The following is a 21,125-nucleotide window of genomic DNA, read 5'->3' as shown; positions in this document are numbered from 1 at the left end:
AGTGCATACACACTGAACTATTTTCCCAAAGAGCTAGGAGATTTTCAGGAGGTGAAAGACTTTATGTAAATAGACTTTTATATGAAAGATTTTCAGCAATGATCTGATCAGAACTGATCACTGGGCTACATATATTCGGAGCCCAGCAATCAGGTTAACGCCACCGCACCCAGGGCGAAATCCTTCCCATGTGCACAGCTGCAACTTCATTTTCAGCTGTGTATGTAGGGAGAAACTATTCACCATCAAATGACGCCAGTAATCCAGGACTACTCAGCACTGCGATGACTGTGGGGGTGGGTCGCTGATGACTCAGAATGGCTGGCGAACACCTGAATTTTCTGGTGAACTCCCAGATAATGGTAAGGACAGGCCCCAAAATGTCTGACTGCTGTCAATAGGACCGCAAACGACCAGCGATCACAGGTGTTTGACAGTGGCAACGGAAACGCATATATTGCTGGCGCAGGCCAGCAATGCAGGTGTTACCCCATAACAATGTACGTTGGTGGGCAGTGGTGTCGGCGACGCTATACGGAGCAGTTGGAGTGAGCACTGAGCAGCACTTCTGGGGCAGGGACAAGGGGAGGCAGCGGGGCGGTCCGCCGGGCTCAAAGTGGCTTGTCTTTTAGCCTGGCGGCCGTGAGGGGCGTACACACACAGCGATGATGGCTGATAAACCAGCCATCATCGCTGGCATACTGGTAAAACCAGCAGACGGGAGATTTTGCTAGCGATGATGCGGGAGAGCGGATCATCATTAGTCTACCATCGGTGGCCCATACACACTGGGCGATTTTCAGCTGAAAATCGCCCAAAACAGCCAAAATGAGCGATTTTCAGCTGAAAATCGTCTAGTGTGTATGGGCCTTAACAGACATTACATAAGATAACCGTGAGGTCCATACATCCTGTTGGGTTGTTAATGCAGGAGGGGCTGCTGCACATGTTTCACAGAGCAGGGCACCCTGAGAATGAGAAGTGAACTTAGAGTTACATTTCCTGCAGGTCAGCATCTTAGAAGTGCCTCCTGCCATCTCACACAAGAATACTCTATACACTGTTAGTATAGGATAGTAAGAATTACTGTACAGGAGAGAAGCACAAAGGAAAAAGGCTATGTCACAATAGCGCTATGGTATACGAATATGCAGAGAACTAGGACAGCAAATTTATACACAGCCTGCACTCTCTTGACAAGCCACTAAACCCCACTTTCTGACTCACAGATCTTGGGGTAGAGGCAGCGGGACACAGGACAGCCTGGCTTACTTCTCCCTAGCAGCATGCGTGTTATAAAATGGCCACCGCAGGAGAAAAGGCTGGGGCAGCTGGGAGCCAGAGCGCGCAGTGTAGCAGACCGGCGGCTGGCCCTGCCCCCTTTGCTATGGCGTCTGTATTGAAAATGGCCACTTAAAATGACACTTTTTTTTTTGCCTGGGCTGCCTTCTAGCTGGGAGTCAGGGTGTACTCTCCACTGCCCAGCTGTGGACATAAAAGCAAAGGACCCCAATGTGCGCTGCGGTATCCGGTCCTCACTGCAACGGAGGTTACAGCACCACATGCAGTGGTGATAGAGAGCCCCAGCAGCGCCCGCATCGCAAGTAGGTAGTGGACGGCGCTACCTGCCTGTCCTGTCTGAGTAAAAAAACCTCCGATCCCTGCTGGGATCCCTCATGTACCGCCGCCAGCCGCCATTTCCAGTGCTTCTATGGGGAAGCGAAGCTGCCCGATGTATCAACAACATTGGGCAAAAGTGCATTGCACCCTCGGGCTACCGCAATTCTGAGATGGTGGTAGCCCATTGCAGCCTATGGGCTACACACCACACATCTGCCAGGGCAGCGCTAACCATGCATGCTCAGATACCCCGACTTAGCACATCGCAGGGATGGGCTACTTTCGAAGCCCAGTCCCTGCATGTTAGGGATGATATATCACACGTTAGGATCGCATTGTAAAATGCGATCCTTGTTGGCAATATTCCGCTCAGATCACATTGTAAATTCGATCAATAATAAATGGGCCCCTTAGACTGCCTTGGGGAGAATTAGAAGGGGAGGAGCTAGCCACACTGTTTAATATCTAAAGTGCCCATGCTCCTTGTGATCGCCTTCTATTCCCCACTGTAATGCACTGCAGTGCCACCTAGTGTATGAAGGAGAAAAACAGCAAACTGGGAGCATTGAATACTGCCCTATAGCTAAGATTCAGAGGTGGCTTATTTAGAATTAAAGCAAAAAGTTCTGTTTTTGAATACATGATTGAAACCTGTCCACAGTGCCACTAGTCGACGCAACAGCTGTCGACCGTGTAAATCCCACTATCCACGCCAACCCGAAGAGTGGCAAGTGCAGCGGTACGCGTCCTACGACCTTTTCATACCCCCACTATCCACGTCGGCGTGGAGTTGAGAATAGAAAGTGTGGCGAGCGCAACGAGCCACTGAGCCCGAAGTGTGGCAAACGCAGCGAGGGGACGCTGACACCTGTGAAGCCTGCGAGGGGACGCAGATACCTGTGAAGGTATCCGCGCTCCCTCGCCACACTTTCTATTCTCAACTCCATGCCGACGTGGATAGTGGGGGTATGAAAAGGTCGTAGGACGCGTACCGCCGCCGCTTGCCACTCTTCGGGTTGGCGTGGATAGTGGGATTTACACGGTCGACAGCTGTTGCGTCGACTAGTGGCACTGTGGACAGGTTTCAATAGTGTACCCCTAGACCCAACTAAATTTAGATGCTTTAGCGTCTAAATTTAGATGTACCCCTAGTCCCAACTAAATTCAGAGGCTTTAGCGTCTAAGTCCAGAAACCCCCGGTTTGTTAGCGGCTAGCAGTTAGTCCGGTTTTCTGACGCTTTAGCGCCTACGTCCAGAAACCCTGGCTTGTTAGCGGCAAGCAGGTAGTCCGGTTTTCTGGCGCTTTTGCGTCTAAATTTAGCGTCTGCATGGGGGACTCCCCCTTTGATAGCGATGTGCCGGGGTGTCCACTTTTACATGCCCCCGTTGTCAGCGGTGCGCAGGGCTGCCTATTTCACCGTGGAACTACAAGTACCACAGTGACCTGTCAGCGCCTGGGCAATGCAATGCTGCTGCCCGGCGCTACACTGATAACGTAAGCTGACAATACGTAGCTTACAGCTAGAGCAGTTAAACAGAGCTTCTGGCAGGCTGCCAAGAGACAGAGTGTGCGCGCGGTGGCGCCGTGAAACTACACAAGTACCATAAAGAAAGTATAAGATTTAATTGTTAGGGGGTAATTAGGGGCCAAATGTATGTAAGTCTGTGTTTATGTTAGGTGTGGGGGCGGGGGGGTTGATATTGTATTGTCTATCCTTGAATATGTCACAAAATTGTAAAAAAAAATTAATAGCAATGTGGTATATAAATGTATGATGAATTTTTTACTTGAATAAAACTCAAATTAAAAAAATAAGATTTAATTGTTTATTTATAACCAATGTAAATACCGCATTTAAATAAAATCACCAGCGGTGTCTGGTTGGGGGTGCTCCCAAACAATGTTCAGTACTGAAACTGATATTGCGGGTCATAAGAATGACCTAAAGAGAACACAGACCACATCGGTTAATTTAAAAAAAAAAAAAAAAAAAAAAAAAGGGGATTTTGGTCCTACCTGTAAAATCCTTTTTTCTGAATCCATGGTGGACACTGGGACAGTGGGGTGTGGGTGGAGCTTCAGCTACAGGCACCAAGTAGAATAGAGTTCTTCAAGTGCAGCCCAGGCTCCTCCTCCTCCACGCCCCTACAGGCTTCAGTTTGTTCAACAGCTTACCCGCAAGGTACAGGAAAAGGAAGAGAAATAGGAAAGAAACCAGCAACCCAAAGGAAGAATAAGTTTCAGGAAGGTGTAAGCCGACCCCCATTACTGTAGATCAGTGTGCGAGGGCGGGCGCCCAGTGTCCACCATGGATTCAGAAAAAAGGATTTTACAGGTAGGACCAAAATCCCCTTTTTTCATTCATGCCAATGGTGGTCACTGGGACAGTGGGCTGTCCCTTTTACGGGAGGGAACGCACCTGAGCTGCACTGATGACGCGTTGCCCAAAAGCAGAATCTGCCCTGGCGAACGTGTCAAAATGGTAAAATTTTAAAAAGGTGTGTGGAGAGGACCAAGTTGCCGCGCGACACAACTGTTCTGCTGAGGCTCCCTGATGAGCCGCCCAAGAGGCTGCTACCGAACGCGTGGAGTGGGCTCTGACAGAGGATGGAACTGGCTTATTAGAAGATACATAAGTCTGTTTTATAGTTAGCCGCAACCATCGAGCCAATGTCTGCTTCGTTGCCGGCCAACCTCTCTTGTTTGCATCATAGAGCACGAACAGGGCCTCTGTCTTGCGTAAGGATTGAGTCCTATTAACGTAAACTTTTAAAGCTCTTGTAACATCCAAAGAGCGTAACTCTGGGGAGTCCTCCAACTGGGAGAAGGCAGGGACAACAATATCCTGGTTTATGTGAAAACTGGAAATAACTTTGGGCAGGAACTCCTTTTTAGTTCTTAAGACTGCCCTGTCCGGGTGGAACACCAGATACGGAGATGCACTGGATAATGCTGACAGGTCGGAAACTCTTCTGGCTGAAGAAATAGCCAGTAGGAACACCGTTTTCCATGTTAGCCACCTGAGCTCTGCAGATTCTAGGGGCTCAAACGGTGGTTTTTGCAGTGCTGAGAGTACCACTGTGAGGTCCCAAGGCTGGATTGGGGGCACAAAGGGAGGTTGTATGTGAAGGACGCCTTGTAAAAAGGTCTGTATAGCCATCCTCTTTGCTAATTTCCGCTGAAACAAAATAGAGAGCGCGGAAACTTGGACCTTTAAGGAGGACAACCTAAGGCCCAAATCCAGGCCCGCCTGCAAGAAGGCCAGGATCCTGGAAAGTCGAAACTCCCTAGGCGGGAGGTTCCTCTTCGCACACCAGGTGAAAAAGGCATTCCAGATTCGATAGTAGATCCGGGAAGAAGCAGGTTTCCTTGCTGCTATCATGGTTTTTATGACTGGTAATGAAAATCCCTTCTCTCTTAAAACTTCCGTTTCAAGAGCCACGCCGTCAAAGCTAGTCTGCCTAGATTCGGATGAAGGCATGGTCCTTGTACTAGCAAGTCCGGACGAGCTGGCAGTCTCCAAGGTGGCTGCAGAGACATCTCCCGAAGGTCTGAGTACCAGGCCCTGCGGGGCCAGTCTGGGGCCAGGAGGATTGCTGTGGTCCCTTCTTGTTTGAGGCGTCTGAGGACTCTTGGTAGCAGTGCCACTGGAGGAAAAATGTAGACCAGGGAGAATGGCCATGGAGCCGACAGGGCATCCACCAGATGTGCCTGTGGGTCCCTGGAGCGAGCCCCGTAACGGGGTAACTTTTTGTTGACGCTTGAGGCCATTAGGTCTATTTGCGGGAGTCCCCATCTGTTGACTAGTTCCTGGAACACATCCTCGTGGAGCCCCCATTCGCCTGACTGTACCTCCTGGCGGCTCAGAAAATCGGCCTCCCAGTTCTGAACCCCTGGTATGTGTACCGCTGACAAAGCTAACAGGTGATGTTCTGCCCACTGCAGAATTGATGTTACCTCCCTCATGGCTGCTAGGCTCCTGGTCCCCCCCTGGTGGTTGACGTATGCCACCGCAGTGGCATTGTCTGATTGAATCTTCACCGGTTTGGAGTGAATCAGAGGGCCTGCTGACTTGAGGGCTAGCAGGATGGCTCTTAGCTCCAGTATGTTTATTGGGAGCAGCGCCTCCTCCCTCGACCAACGGCCTTGGAAGGAATGTTCTGCCAGAACAGCTCCCCACCCTCGGAGGCTGGCGTCCGTTGTTAACATCACCCATTGAGGGATGACAAACTGGCGCCCTTTTTGAAGGTTTAGAGGACTGAGCCACCATGTGAGCGACAGACGTGTCTGCCTGGACAGAACAAAGGTCTGCGATTTCAGGCTTGGTTGGGAACGGTTCCAGTGACGCAGCATTTCCCTCTGCAGGGGCCTGGAGTGGAACTGCGCAAATTCCGCCATGTCGTAACAAGAGACCATCTTGCCTAGGACCTTCATGCACAGGTGCACAGAGACCCTTTGTTGCTTCAGGAACAGTTTCAGGAGGTCTCTGAGGAGTATCCACTTGTCCTCCGGCAGGTAAACCCTGAGAGTTTTTGTGTCTATCAAGGCTCCTAGATGCACCATCCGCTGTGATGGGGTTGTTGAGGATTTTTTCCAATTTATGAGCCAGACGTGGGTCTGCAGGAGGGAAACAGTTAGCTCCAGATGCCTCTGGAGTGTCTGTGCGGATTGAGCCAGTATCAAGAGGTCGTCTAGATATGGTAGTAGACGAACGCCCTGGGCCCTTAGGGCCGCCGCCATGGTGGCCATGATCTTTGTAAAGATTCGTGGCGCGGTCGACAGCCCGAAGGGGAGGGCTATGAACTGGTAGTGGTTGCTTTTGACTGCGAACCTGAGGTAGCACTGGCTGTCCGATCGAATTGGCACATGGAGGTAGGCATCCTGGATGTCCAGGGATGCCATGAAGTCCCCCGGTTCCAGAGATTGCAGGATAGACCTGAGGGACTCCATCCTGAACTTGGGGATACAGAGATGTTTGTTCAGGCCCTTCAGGTTGAGGATGGGCCGGTATGACCCGTCCGGCTTTGTCACCAGGAACAGGCTTGAGTAGAAACCTGCTCCTCGCTGAGAAAGTGGGACAGGTACTATGACCCCTGCTGCCAGCAGGGTGTGAATGGAGCTGGTCAGAGCAGCCGCTCTGTCCTTCTCCCGGGGCATGCTTGTTGTGAAAAACCGAGATGGCGGACGCCCCTGAAAGGAGAGGGAGTAACCCTGGGCCACTATGGTGTTTACCCACCTGTCGGTGGTAGTGGCCTGCCAAACCCCGGCAAATGACAACAGGCGACCGCCCACCTGATGTGGTTGGTGGGCCGCCTGATCCTCATGCTGAGGGCTTGTCGGCCTGTTTTGGGGCCTGACGGCGACCCGCCCAGGACTGTTTGGTCTTGGGAGCGGATGGACGCCTTGTGGGGGCCTGCGCCCTTGATGAAGGCTGACCCCTGGGCCTCCCCTGTGGACGGAAGGTCCGAAAGGACTGAGATCTAGGCCTAGCCGGTGCCGAAGGCAGAAAAGCTGTTTTGGACGTTGCAATGGTGGCTACAATCTTGTCCAGCTCGGAGCCGAACAGAACCTCCCCTGAGAATGGAAGGGCCTCCAATGCCTTTTTGGAATCAGAATCTGCGTTCCAAGTACGCAGCCACAGTGCACGCCGGGCAGCAATTGAAGAAGCTGAAATTTTTGAGGAGAGGGCAGCTGCATCTATCGCTGCCTCTTCCAGGTATGTGGCCCCTTCCCTAATGAGGTCCACCGTTGATAACAATTCAGAGCGACGTGTGCCTGAGGAAATCTGCTCCTGTAGGGAGTCAGCCCAAGTTGCAATTGCCTTTGCTACCCAGGCTGAGGCCATAGCTGGTCTTGCTGACACGCCAGCATTGGAGAACACTGATTTTAGGCAGTGTTCAATCTTCCTGTCAGTAGGGTCCTTAAGAGAGGCCACTGTAGGAATGGGAAGGGTAGTGGCCTTAACTAGGCGGGCTACGTGAGCGTCGACCTGTGGAGGCTCCTCCCATTTCTTACGGTCCGCTGGAGCGAATGGGAAGAAGGAAATCAGGCGTTTGGACACTAAAAACTTTTTGTTAGAGTGTTGCCACGCTTCAGATAAGACCTCATTTAAGTCTGAATTTGAGGGAAAAAGAGCCAACTCCTTCTTTTTCTTTTTAAAAAGAAGTGTGTCAGGTGCTGTGGCCTGGGTGTCCTGTATATTGAGAGACATCCTAACAGCTTTAACTAAGGAGTCTACTCTGGACTGGGTCATTCTTTCCTCCTTATCAGGTTCATCTATGTCAACATCATCTATGTCAACATCTTCGTCTGTGTCGACCAGCACCTGGTCACCCAAGTCATCCCCAGCATCTGATTGATTAGAAGCTAAAGGAGCTTGTGCTTTGCGTTTAGGTGGAGCCCTCAATGCAGATTGCAGAGAAGCAGACACCTGGACTAAATCCTGAACAGAGGTGGATAAACCCTGTACCCAGGCCGGCTCTGATGCAGCAACAGCAGGCTGAGCTGGCAATGGCTGCGCAGCCGACTCTCTGTTTGCAGCTAACTGAGTAGCTAACTCCTTCATGGCTGCTGAGAGAGTGGAAGCCCAACTGGGTTCTGTTGGGACTGAGGGGCCCCCCAGGGAGTCCTGTGCAGAACAGCGTTCACACAAACCAGCTTGCTCCTGTATGGAGGAATAATTCTCCTTACAGTTAGTGCATGTATAAGCATGCAGCTTAGGTGAATCCCTAGCTGGCTTTGCTTTGGGGTTTTTCTGTGACATTTTAACACAGACAGGCCCTGTGTGCACTGGTTACAATAATACAGTGGACAGTAACACCCTCTGAAACTATAAAGGTATACAGATGGATGACAGTAGAAAAGACACTATACTCTCTGACACTCAGCCAAATACTGAGGTACAGAGGGCTGCAGACAAAACCTGTTCCTGTAGCGTGTAGAGGAGCAGGGATTCCGGTGCACCTCTCCCACAGTGTAGTCCCGCGTAATGGCGTCTTCAGTATGCTGCTGGGGCGTGGGGAAGCTAAGCTCAGGCGGGAAAACAGCGTTATGTCGCTCTGAGCGTGGAGGCGGGGAGCTGTGGATCAAGGCCCCGCCTCCCCTGGAACCATCAGTGCCCTGCGCCATTAACAAAAATGGCGCTCCACAGTACGGCTCCCTGGTGGTCTAGTGGCCGCGCAGAAAAGACTGGGTGCCACTGCCAGGGTCACCCGGGCTGCACCCCGCCCGGTGACTGGACCGCACATATAATGGTGCGCGCGTCCCCTCACATGGAGGTCCCGCTTACCTGTGGTGGAGCGCGGCGTCCTCCGTGTCATGAGGAGAGCGGCGGGTCTGGCTATGAAAGTCAGCGCGCCGCTGCCAGCCACAGGGGAGCAGCGTAACGCTGTCTCCGTGTAAAAAAATTAAAATAAAAAAAAAAAATTGAAGATTTCAGACAGGGCACGGAGCCCTGTCCCATGGTACCTGTGCCTTGAGGCACCAAGAAACAACTGAAGCCTGTAGGGGCGTGGAGGAGGAGGAGCCTGGGCTGCATTCGAAGAACTCTATTCTACTTGGTGCCTGTAGCTGAAGCTCCACCCACACCCCACTGTCCCAGTGACCACCATTGGCATGAATGAAAAATATATATATATATTAATGTCCTGAGGCACTCGCAACTCCTTTCATTCAATTCAAAGTGAAGAAATAAATGACAGCATAGACCAGAGGCTGTGATACCGACGTTTCGGGCTTGTATACCCTTTATCAAGACATGTCTTGATAAAGGGTATACAAGCCCGAAACGTCGGTATCACAGCCTCTGGTCTATGCTGTCATTTATTTCTTCACTTTGAATTGAATGAAAGGAGTTGCGAGTGCCTCAGGACATTCACCCTATATATCTCCCTGCAAAGGGATTGAGAGCACCGGCACCGTTTGTACGACTAAGGAGAGTGCCAGGCATTTGAACAAATATATATCTCCAGATGTCTTGCACCCTGTGGTTGATACTTTGCACACGGGTCCAGATACAGATGTGGTTGCAATGAGGATTTGTACCCAGTGAAGCAGTAATCATCCTACTGCGCATGCCTCAATACTACAGTCTCAACGCGTCAATGTACTTTTAGGATGCCATTAGTAGTGAGGAACTCATTTCAAAGTGATTTACAGGAAGGGGCCATTTTGGGAAGGAGTGGCCACAAAAATGAAGGAATGTCACATTCTTTCTCAGCGCCGGAGCAATTCTGCGACACCAAAAGGTATAATCAGGGAGTCAATATTCCACACATCTATATGGGGCTGCTCTTTTCTGGGGGCTGTTACGCTTGTTGCTCTGTAGTTCTGAAGCTTTAAAAATCACAGCTGCATAGACATTAGTGACCACATCTGAATCAGGCCCACAGTGTGATGCTATGTACCACTTTGCCAAAGAAAAAATATTTGGCACAAGAAAATGCAGATAGGTTTTACAAATATGCTGAAACAGTTTACATGCATATAGATGTGTCTAGTCTTCACTTAGCCCTTTTACTGGCACCCTGTGAACACAGCCTGCCTGTGCTGCATGGCATCTAGTCGCATTAGGTGAAGAGCTTTAGCCTAGCTCCTCCGTATGTGCCGGGCACACCCACATCAGTGACGGCAGCAGCCAGGATGCCGGTGAGGCCATGCCCACTCCTCAAGCATGCACACTCTGGCAAAAAGCACCATTTAGTTCACCACAAACGTGGCAATTTAACAGCACCAAAACAGAAGTGAACTAAGAAGCAAAACTAAGTATGCCATCTAGTGTTCTAATCGCGAAAGACCGCTCTGATACCAGTGGCCCGGTCCATGCATCATTATGCTTTCATTTAGGACTTTATATTAATTATTTTTAGACAAAATATACTAATCCTATGCACTTATAAGCAAAAGAGAGGGCAAAGTAGCAATGCAAAGGTGAAGAAAAGATATGAGCGATGACCACTTCCACCATCTTAGCTGCAGAGTGGTGGAAGGATCAGACGTACTAACATTTGCAAAGACTGGAAAAATCATTCAATGGTTCATGAATTGCGACATGATAGCAAATAGCGATCCATTTGCATATTTCTCGCAATTTAGCAAGGAGCATCTTTTCTTTCAGTCCAAGGCAACTTGTCAGATCAGGTCTGAATCAGGCCCATAATCAGGTGTCTATGGTCTCATTTAGGGCAAACAGATACCAGGATAATATAAAACTTGAATTATTACAGTATCTAAAATATATCCTTACTTAGTAAATGAACTGTTGTAAGACAGAGCAAACATCACTGTAAAGGATAATTATTCTGTTACAGTTCTCATACAGTTGCCTGGCTTGGAACCTACATGAAAAAGAGCCTGTAAGCAAAGAGTTGATATTTACCATCTGGTTGACACATAATCTGTGTAAGGTGGTCGTGATCTGGTTTCTCGAGCCAATCCAAAATCTGCTATTTTCACAAGTTCTGGTCCCATGCAGAGCAGATTTTCAGGTTTTAGGTCTCTGTGAAAGAACCCTGAAAATCAAAGGAGAACAAAATATGAGGGTTATTCAGCTTTGCTCGCAATCCTAATGATCATCAAACAACCGCACATGCTTACGGATCAGAGCGCGCTTACGCACAGATCATAGCGGGCATGTGCAAGGCCAAATGGTGATGAATATAATTGCAAACCCCTTGCAATTTGAGTGACAGGAAAGCCAGGGTTTGGGAGTTGACACCAGTCTTTTTCTGGGAGTGTCATAAAAAAAAAAAAAGACCGTGCCCAGGCGGTCTCAATGATGGCGTGGAACGTTAGCTCTGGCCCCGATCAGCCTGTATCTGCTGCAGACTTATGGACGGGTCAGAGAGTGATGCACAATTCAACAGACTGGGAAAATCATTTGATCTTGAGTTGCAAATGGATTTGCAGATGGCATGCGATCAGTGATCCATTTGCATGTCACTTGCAGACTTACACAGGGTGCAATCTCAATCTAGAACAGGGGGGAGTTAGTCAGTCGCACAAGACTAAAATTAATGCAGGTGAACCCCCTTCAATTACATCATTGTATGTGCTCAACGATTTTTGACAGGGTCGGGGTGTGCTACCATTGGACATGTGGAATTGGAAAGAATTTGAGAAAGAGAGGCGGAGATGTCCTGTATCTGTGCACCAATTTGCTCTTGGTGCACCGATACAGGACATCTCCCCTTCTCTTTCTCAAATTCTTTGCAATCTCAATCTGTCTGGGCAGCAGCAGCAATCTGATTGCAGTCCTCTGCAAATTTACACAGCAGCGATCAGGGCTGGGAAGTAATGAGAGACGATTTTTGTCACATTTTGTAAAATGTCCGATCGGCCAATGTAATAACGTCCGAGTTCACCAAAACTCAGAACGTGTCAGCTCCAAATGAGAGCGGTCAGAAAAACTCAGATCCAGATGTTTTGCCCATGTTAAAAAGAACTTGGCCAATGTAATGTAGAGAAATGTTTAAATGACCTTACAAGTACAAAATAGTTCATATAATGTACATGTCATTTTTCTGTTTTTCCCCATGAAATGCATGTTCTTAACGTGGAGATGCTAACTAGACACATAAGCAACGTTTGCTGATTAAATTATCTATAGCATGCCTATATACACTGTTGGCTGAGAAACAATGTAGCATTATTTATGTACATCCAGTCGCAATTAGAGAAAAGTCGCATATATAGATCATTGTATGAGAATGTATCTGCATAACAAATAAGGTTACACTGACTCAATTTAAATGGCATAGCATTTACAAACTGTGTTTTGGTACTGTGAGTTATGTATCAGCATGTCATTTGAATTATGTACATGTAGTGTCACATGCTTTTAATAGGTGTGTAACCAGCAACCCTGGTACAAAAGTGTTAATATTCTAAACTAAAAAATTTCAGTTGTGTAAAGGCCTTACCGTATTTGTGTATAAAAGCTAGCCCTTGCAGTATCTGGTACATGATGTTCCGGATGGTAGATTCAGGAAATAATTTGTTCCTGTAGAGGATCAAAAAGAAGCATACAGTATAATTCAACCTTGTTGTTTATGATGTGGCTGCAACCTGCGGCTACACACCAGTACTTTACTAATTAATATTGAGCTCAACACTGGGAAATGGTACAATCACTATAGCTAATGTAACTAGAAAAATGATGGCCAATTCTGTCCAGAAATACATACCGATCTTTCATCAGCTGGTACAGATTTTCCTTCATGTATTCAAATACAAAGTAGAGGTGATCATTTTCTCTGATTACTTCCTTCAGTTTAATGACATTGGCATGATGAAGCTTCCTCAGTGACTAGGATATAAACAAATGTGTAAACCAGCAAGTACTCACAATTAAATTGGTACCATTCAACAGAGTTCTTTTCATTTTAAAAAAGTGCATTGTTTTATATACTGGGTCACCTCAGTCTGCCCTCATCCTGCCGCACCCCACCACATCTATATATGTTGTTCCAAACCCTGCTCCAGCCCTGTCCAGCCATCGCTGCTATGCGTTGCTGCAAACTCCATACTTGCCTTGTTATCATCTAGTTCTCCTCCTCGCCTAGGTTAATCAGGTCTCCCTAGCAGCGTGAGCCACTGGGCGGACATGCCCCCCCTCCACCGCTGACGGATGTGGATTGGAAGATCTACTTGCCATGCTTCAGGCCATGTAGCCCACTTGAGGGTAAAGTATGAAAAAGTCCCAACCCTCCATTTTGTTTTTTCTTTAAATTGTTAAAAACGCATTTCGACTTTTGTTTGTCGACCAGTGCCATATTGAACTATTGGCTGTCTACCTAGATACTGTAGACCTTTCAACCACTTTCCACACTGCCACTGTGCATGCATATGTAGGAGACAAAGTGGAATGATTATAGACAGCATGCAAATTCAGTAAAACTGCACATTTATATAATGGTCTCAGGGTATGGCAATTGCCGCCCTTTTGCATTCATTATGTACTTTATTTCACAAACACACATTTTTTGGACTACGGAATAGAAGCAAGCTGTAGAGAGCTACAAGAAGAGTGAAATACAAACACCATACAAGGGTATGCATCCAGTGCTGCCATGAGCAACCACTGCTGTGGTTTCACAGAATAAAAAAAAAGTCATTTACATTTATGACTTTTCTATATTTATCTTCTCAGCACCCCAGGTACAGGTGTGTCTGCATACAAGCCTGTTACGATGTGATCTCGGTTATATCAGCAGATTATAAATATACTCACACCTGCTGTAAGACAAATACTGAAGAGTCATCATGCTGCATGGTTGGTGTGCAGATGGGGTTTTATTGCAATACAGCCTTACATTGATCTCATTGGGGAATTCTAAATATTTATTTTAATGTTTTAATTATGCACCCTTATCGATATTTTAATTAATGCAGAGCTTTCTGGTGCTGGTAATTTCATCAAGGGAAAGGGGAGACAGAGAGAGACACTGATGTATTCCTGTGTTAGATTTATATTACATGTGGTGTCCAAAACCAGAAGAAAAAAAAAAAAACATACGCGTGGGAGGCATCTGGGGGACTCGCAAGGCTGCGAAATTTGCAGCCTTGCGAGTCAACCAGAATAAGGACCAAAGTCTTGCACATCCTGCTTTGTGCAGGCTATTACATTAACCACTGCCTTGTAAAAAGACTGAATGTAAGTGAGTATCCAAAGCGAATGAAAGAGTCAAAGTGGAAAACCCAGAAAAGAGTATTAGGCTATACTGGGACAGAGGTTTGGTTCTACCCTCCTGGTGTCACATTATGACAGGAATTTAATAAGCTACAGTAAATTACTAATGTTATTTGATCCATCAGAGGTTGTCTGGGACTAAAGGTCCATACACACTGGGTCGATGATTGGGTTGGACTATACCCCGCATGTATGGACAGCGATGATCGGGTTGGACTATGCCCAGCATGTATGGACAGCGATGATCGGGTTGGACTATGCCCAGCGATGATCGGGTTGGACTATGCCCAGCATGTACAGATGTAGCCGGCTACATCTTTGCAGGGGCTGGCGCACCAAGACGCTTGCGCACCCCGTGGCAACGGAGCCTGCATATGTATTAAAGCTTCAATTATCATTCTGACCTCCAGTATGCGGACTAGGTACCATGCAAATAACTTAAAAAGATCAGCAGTCATATGTAAAACACATACAAGAGGATACATACTGTATGAATATAATCACTACATCTCAGTGATGCATTTTAAAAGCTACCATTGATAAACAGTAGTATTTCTACTCTATAGCTGAACAATAGCTATATACCTCCTCCATGCACTCAGTGTGATTTGTGGTGGCAGCTACTACTCTCCTAAACCATGTGCAAAGTTGATGCCTGTAGCAGGTGAGTGTCGTTTGACCAAATATACACAAAAGCATTGGGCAGTAATAGCAGAACATGCCCACTCTGCACCCTAGCACTCGCTTATGAAAACAAAACATTTACCTTTAGCTCTCGAAGATTCATGCATTCCTCCCAGGAATAAAACTTTCTTTTCATTCTGTTGCATAAAAAAAAGAAAAAGAAAAAAAAGGTACCAATTAATTTCTGTTATGCACAATAAATGAAATTTTTTTTTTCAGCATTAACAACAAGGCAAAACATTATTGACAAACATTTCTGAAATATTGGGGTAAGCTAAGGATTGACACCACTATTGGATGTGTATGCACACAATTCAATTGCTCCCCCAAAAGAGTCCTTAAGAAATGCCATAAAAAACACATACAGAAATGAATTAGGAGAGTTCCCATATGAAGGCTCTAGTTAGAAACGGCCAGCTTAAAATCAATAGCAGCATTATACTGGCGTTTCATTACTTATAACTTCATTGGGTAGCAAATGTTAATGGGCTCCTCCTCTCTCTCCGTTTAGTTAACAGGGAATCCTATGTAGAACACTACTGCATACTATTGCCGCTGTTTGTACTGATATTATATTAGGTCATTTTGCTAAACTGTGCTTTTATATAATTGTAGTGATTACATTTCATGGGTCAAACAAAAGGTTATTGTGGTTTTATATCTGTGCTATGTTAAGAACTTTGAACTATAGGGACAGTGTTACTGGGTTGTGGTATAGCAGGTCGACAGGGTTTAGATCGCAAGGTAAGGTAAGACGGGTTGACTAAGGGTGGTCAACCATACCATGGTCAATCTAAAACTAGTTGACCCGGCGTCCGGATACCGCGTTACTGACCTTACATCGGTTAGATTTTAATTAACACCTCTTGCTGGAGGGGGAGGTAGTAATCAGGATGATACACATGTTTCTGTAACCTTATTTATTCAGTATAGATTTGGACACTAGTCCTTTAGGACTCTAGGGTGTCTAGCATTTGAAGGGTCTAGTTAGTAAGTACAAATAACAAACTAAAATGACTACATAAACACTGCATTACAACCTCTCCTCACCTTTGCCATGAGAACATCTGGACCAGGCCCTCCATCCCTACGTATGATAACTCCAGGACTGTTCCCAGGCCTACCCCTAATGATGAGCAGGGAGCTGTGGGGCAAAGCCTATGTAGCACCACTTCCAGTGTACTTGAATGTGCTCCCCACTTTCTCACACCCACCCGTTCTGCTCCCATGAGATCAGGACATTTCTGACTATCAAAATAAAGATTCCCAAATTTTCCTCCTTTCTGTGTTTTTATCATGTATTTGTTTTATTTTTTCCTCCCACAGTGTATTTCCAGTGCTATTCCTGTAATGTATACCTCCGCAGATTGCACACCCTGCCAGCAGTGACCTACACAGCGCACCAGCTGGTTACCTTAGATCAGGGCTGGGCAACACCGGCCCTCCAGATGTTGATGAACTACACATCCCAGCATGCCTTGCATCAGTTTCAGCATGGCCACATAGCAAAACTAATGCAAAGCATCCTGGGATGTGTAGTTCATTAACATCTGGAGGGCCGGTGTTGCCCAGCCCTGCCTTAGATGGTTCCCCTGCAGGCAGGATGTGCCTCATGTGGATGTTTCCATACACTGTATATCATACTACTACACAAGCATCCACTTCCCATATCTGCATTGGGTCATTATATTGCTCTCCTACCACACAGTGTAACCCTCGTATTGCGCCCAACATGGATGCCTCATCTGGTACACTTGTGGATGAGATGAAAAATACATGGACCTGACTGTATTATTTGTATCATTTCTTCTAGGGGTAAGCTATTCCACCCAGAGTAATGCAACACAGTGTGCCCAAAATGTCTTCCTCACCTGGTGCCTTGTTTGGGTGGAATACAACTTGTGGAAGTTATTATATAAAATGTCTGCACAAACACTACATTGTGCCTACTGTATTATCAATGCTTTCTTTTAGGTCTGTGTGACTTATCTATTGCTGTATTACTCAAATCAGTTGTATTATGTGCATTGTTTTGATGTCTGTAAAGCACCTTGAGTACTGTTGGAGAAAGTGCGCTATATAAATAAAACTTATGTACTAGTTCAAATGTTCTCCTTATATGTTATAAATTACATTAAAAAAGCTTCTGAAGAACATATTTGAAGACTGCATGCTAACAGCTAACATAGGTTAACAAATGGTTCCAGACATTTAAAAGGTGGCAAAACCCTAAACAAACATGGAAAAATTGGCAAAAAAAGTCAAGGGGAATATGTTGTAGTGGATTTTTCACTCCACCCTAAAAAAAAAAAAAATCAAGATAAATCTGCACCACCAGACACATTGGGGCTGATTCATTTGTTTTGTGGTCTCCCAAACATAAGAGGCACCAAGGAACGGAAAGCTATGGGAAAATACTGGAGCGACAGTCTGAGAGAAGGAGGAAAAAAAAACACTACGTGGACAATAGGCAAGAGCATTGATGACCTAGTTTATGGGTTTTTGTTTTATTATTATTAGTTATGTTTTCATTGTGAAGTATATTTGTCCTGTCCCTGTAAAGTGATGTAATTGATTGTATTTTGTATGGAAATAAGAATAAAGAGAATTGAAGGAAGAAAAAAAAGAGACATAACAGGCACCAAGCACAGCTTTTAACTGACCCTCCTTTGGACAGGTATGCCCCTGCATGTGTGGCCACTGAAACACAGTTTAGCCAGGAAAAGCCACTAAACTTCTGGTATTTTCTCACATTTCATGCCACACCTCAGGATGCTGCAAACTGAAATGTGTCTCTCTGGCTGCATGCACTCTGTAATGGAGCAACAATTAAATTGCGCCATCTAGTGACAGCCAGGAAGATCAACTGTTGAATTACCGGATTCAACTGTTGTTTCCCATGTAATAACAACATGACAACAAATATTAATAATGGCATCAACATGTGGGTTACGCTATCACAATTTAAATGAATCGCAAGCAAATGTTTGTGTTTTATCTTCTTAACAAGTTAACAGAAAAATCATATTTCCAAATCATATTTCCAAATATACTCTGAAATAGTGAAACTAAAATAGAATTAAAAAAACAAAAGTTTTTACTTTTTAATAGCAACCAGCTCTCCAGATTCCGTGCTTCTTGCAAGAAGGACGGAGCCATAGGTGCCATCTCCAAGCTGTTTGAATGTTGTGTAACGGTTCATGGTGACAGATCAAGGATGGAATGGACATTTCAATGGGAACAGTGTAGTCCAGCAGTAACTGAAAATCTTAATGGAATCACAGTGAAAGGAGAACGGTGCACTGTAGGTAGTCATGCTGTAAATGACAAGAATGTAAGATACGATTTAAGTCACTTCTGATTAGTAAAAAAAATATCACATGGCGGTCAACATTTAAACATTCCACCACTGCCTTACAATATATTAAATTAAACCTTTATAAATCTGTATTGCATGTGAAAGTTCCAGAATATATTCATCAAATCACAAAATATAGCAAGGCTAGTTAACGTGAAGCAATCCAGATGCACAAAGGGCTCAGATGGCCATTCCAAAGTCTCTCATAATGAATAATGTGCCAGTGGTTGCCATGGCAGAGGGCACCACAAAAAAAAACAAACAGGTGGTTGTGGCTTTAGATTTCCGGTTTGCAAAAAAAAAAATGCTTAAAGATTAAAAGGAGAGCAAATATCTTCACATCAAAAGCTTTTAGTTTGCTAAATAAAAATGCAGGCAGTGCAAATAAGAACAGTTCAAACCATTCATGCAGTAGTATTACCTTATGTGTGGTAACACACAAGGGACATGGAGGAAAAGCACTGTACACTAGTAATTAGCCTGACTTCCTGTAAAAATCTCCATGGAAAACAAATAGTATGTGCTGCCTCCCTTAGTAACATGTCATGGGTATAAATGGAATGTACCTGGGGGATGAACTTCAGCCAAAATCAATAAATATTAAAAGCAATGAGCGTAAGTTACTGTAAATGTGAACAATACATTTAAATATTGCTAGCTTACTTAAACAATGTATAAAACATTCAACGCATTCTTACAATTGTAAAAACTTTGTAAACCAAAGAAGCAGGTGACAGGTCATTGAAAAAAGATTGTTATATCAAAGTAGAAAGCCACTAAAACCAATTAAGTACTGTTCCCAGCTAGACCATGTTTAACATCACTTGATGTGCCAAAAGTTTAAAGTGCCCTACACACGGGCTGACGAGCTCTCAGCAAAGCTACATCGCTCAGAACACAGCGCTGCAGAGAACTGTGTGCTGAGCGAGGTGTCAGAGTCAGTGTTGTCCATTGAGAACATTGGCCCCAAACGATTAATAGCTTGCGTGCAGGATTCAGACCGGTGGCGTCGCACATTTAAATCACTGTGTAGTCTATACACACACAAAGCGATTTACATGCGTTTTCAAAGTGATTTAGAAAAACCGTTCAAAAAAATGCCTGAATGTCGGCCCGTGTGTAGGGCCCATTAGACTTTCATAAATGACAAACTACTGAATTACCAAACATAAAATAAACTAGATGAGTACAGCAGGAGAGCGAAGGATGCATTTTGCAGCCTACCCCAAGGGCCTGAATCACGGCCGCAAATTTGCACAGCCAGCAAGCAGTTTAGCCTTCGTCCCGCTCTAGAGAAATTCTGCCTTGCGAATTAATGTGCTCTCTGTGTGAATGGATGTGTACCGCTGCACACCCATGATATTTTTTGTCACTCCCATGTAACGGTCACTTCTCACCAGCACACGCCCACTCCCTGTCAATCACCAGGCGTACGGCCAGCTAAAAGAAACATTTGCAGGACTTGATCGCAGCCGGCCATTATGCACGCAGATTGCGGCCCATACGCAGTACATAGATAAAATCGCCCACTGTGCGATTTCGCAGCCATGCTATCAGGTCTGAATGGAGCCCCAAGTTGTTGCAGAACTGATGTACTATACTCATGTTGGGAGTTTCAATATTCGAGTCAGAAAATCTCTTATATATAACTGCTGCACTTCTCTTTTAAATAACCTTTATTGCTGTTTATAAATCTGAGTGTTCCTCACTATAACATATATTAACGCTTAATACATATCAAAAAGGAGAGAACTGGATGCAGATAAAACTATTACTAAATGAATCACTTAAGAAATATTAAACCATAGATACGTTTGGATCCTTTTTTTCCCTTTACACAAAAGAAAAAAAAAATGCATTGGGTCGCCCATTGAAGGTCAACATAGCTTAAGTCGACACCTGAAATAGGTCGACATAAGCATTTGGTCAACGGTCAAATAATGGACAATGGTGTTCCACTCTTTTCTTTTAGCCGACAGTCGGTATTTCATGCCCTACCATCCACTAGGGCATGGAGGGAGAATAGTGTACCCGAAGCATGGCGAGTGCAGCAAAGGGACTTGGTGCAGCAAAGCAGTATCCATGGTGACCAAGTTAAAATTTGGGACAAATAAGAAGTGTTCAAACCATTGTCGATCTTTTGACTGACAACCTAGCCATTTATACTTGTGTTGGCCTTCCAACCATGTCAACCTATTTCAAGTGTCCACCTGCGCTATGTGGACCTTCAGTGGTCGATCCAATGCATGTCGACCTTGGGTTGGCTGACCCAATGACCCATACCCCTGTGATTTCATGTCGAGACCCTCCCTAGTGTTCAAGCGAGCATAGGAATGTTTATCTGTAATAGCAAATCAGCAGACATTTAAGTAAGCACAGCCAGTCTATAACATAAAGCAGAAAGGAGATGGGGTTACAAGCAAAGGCCACTGGTAGCCCTTCTCCGTTTGATCTAATGAAAGTGATTATAAACATACCATGCCTGATGAAGAAAGAATGTGTGTGCGTGGTGCGCAACCAAACAGCAGCTGACACGGGGTTGTCAGACCCCAATGGGTTAAAAATTAAGAAAAAAGGAGTGTCAGCGCTGGCTATGCCAATGATTGAATCAGATGGTTCTCAAAATATATAACAAATTTAATAAACATAAAAAATACAATATAATTGGAAATCAATGTATTAGATAAAAAGGTGTGAATCAATTGGCTGAATGTCCAATTAATAATCTTTAAAAGTATATCACTGGGATATTTGGGCTTGGTGGCACTTAAAAA

General features: G+C 45.5%; 1 protein-coding gene across 2 annotated transcripts in view; it reads right to left on the bottom strand.

Annotated features, from left to right (window-relative positions):
- The window catches only part of CILK1 (ciliogenesis associated kinase 1), a 41,964-nt gene that overhangs the window by 17,088 nt on the left and 3,751 nt on the right, over positions 1–21,125 (bottom strand). For both annotated transcript variants that reach the window (XM_083177334.1, XM_083177335.1), the window contains exons 2-6: positions 18,095–18,310; positions 15,076–15,130; positions 12,805–12,926; positions 12,541–12,620; positions 10,998–11,130 (exon numbers count right to left, since the gene is read on the bottom strand). In XM_083177334.1, the coding sequence (XP_083033460.1) occupies positions 10,998–11,130; positions 12,541–12,620; positions 12,805–12,926; positions 15,076–15,130; positions 18,095–18,195 (491 nt within the window). In that variant the 5' untranslated portion in view covers positions 18,196–18,310. The remainder of the gene's footprint in view (positions 1–10,997; positions 11,131–12,540; positions 12,621–12,804; positions 12,927–15,075; positions 15,131–18,094; positions 18,311–21,125) is intronic.

The sequence above is a fragment of the Crinia signifera genome, chromosome 3 (assembly GCF_055691185.1).
Source record: "Crinia signifera chromosome 3, ASM5569118v1, whole genome shotgun sequence".
Taxonomy (NCBI): Eukaryota; Metazoa; Chordata; class Amphibia; order Anura; family Myobatrachidae; genus Crinia; species Crinia signifera.
Note: the sequence above shows the minus strand (reverse complement) of the source record. Positions and strands in the feature narration are given on the sequence as shown.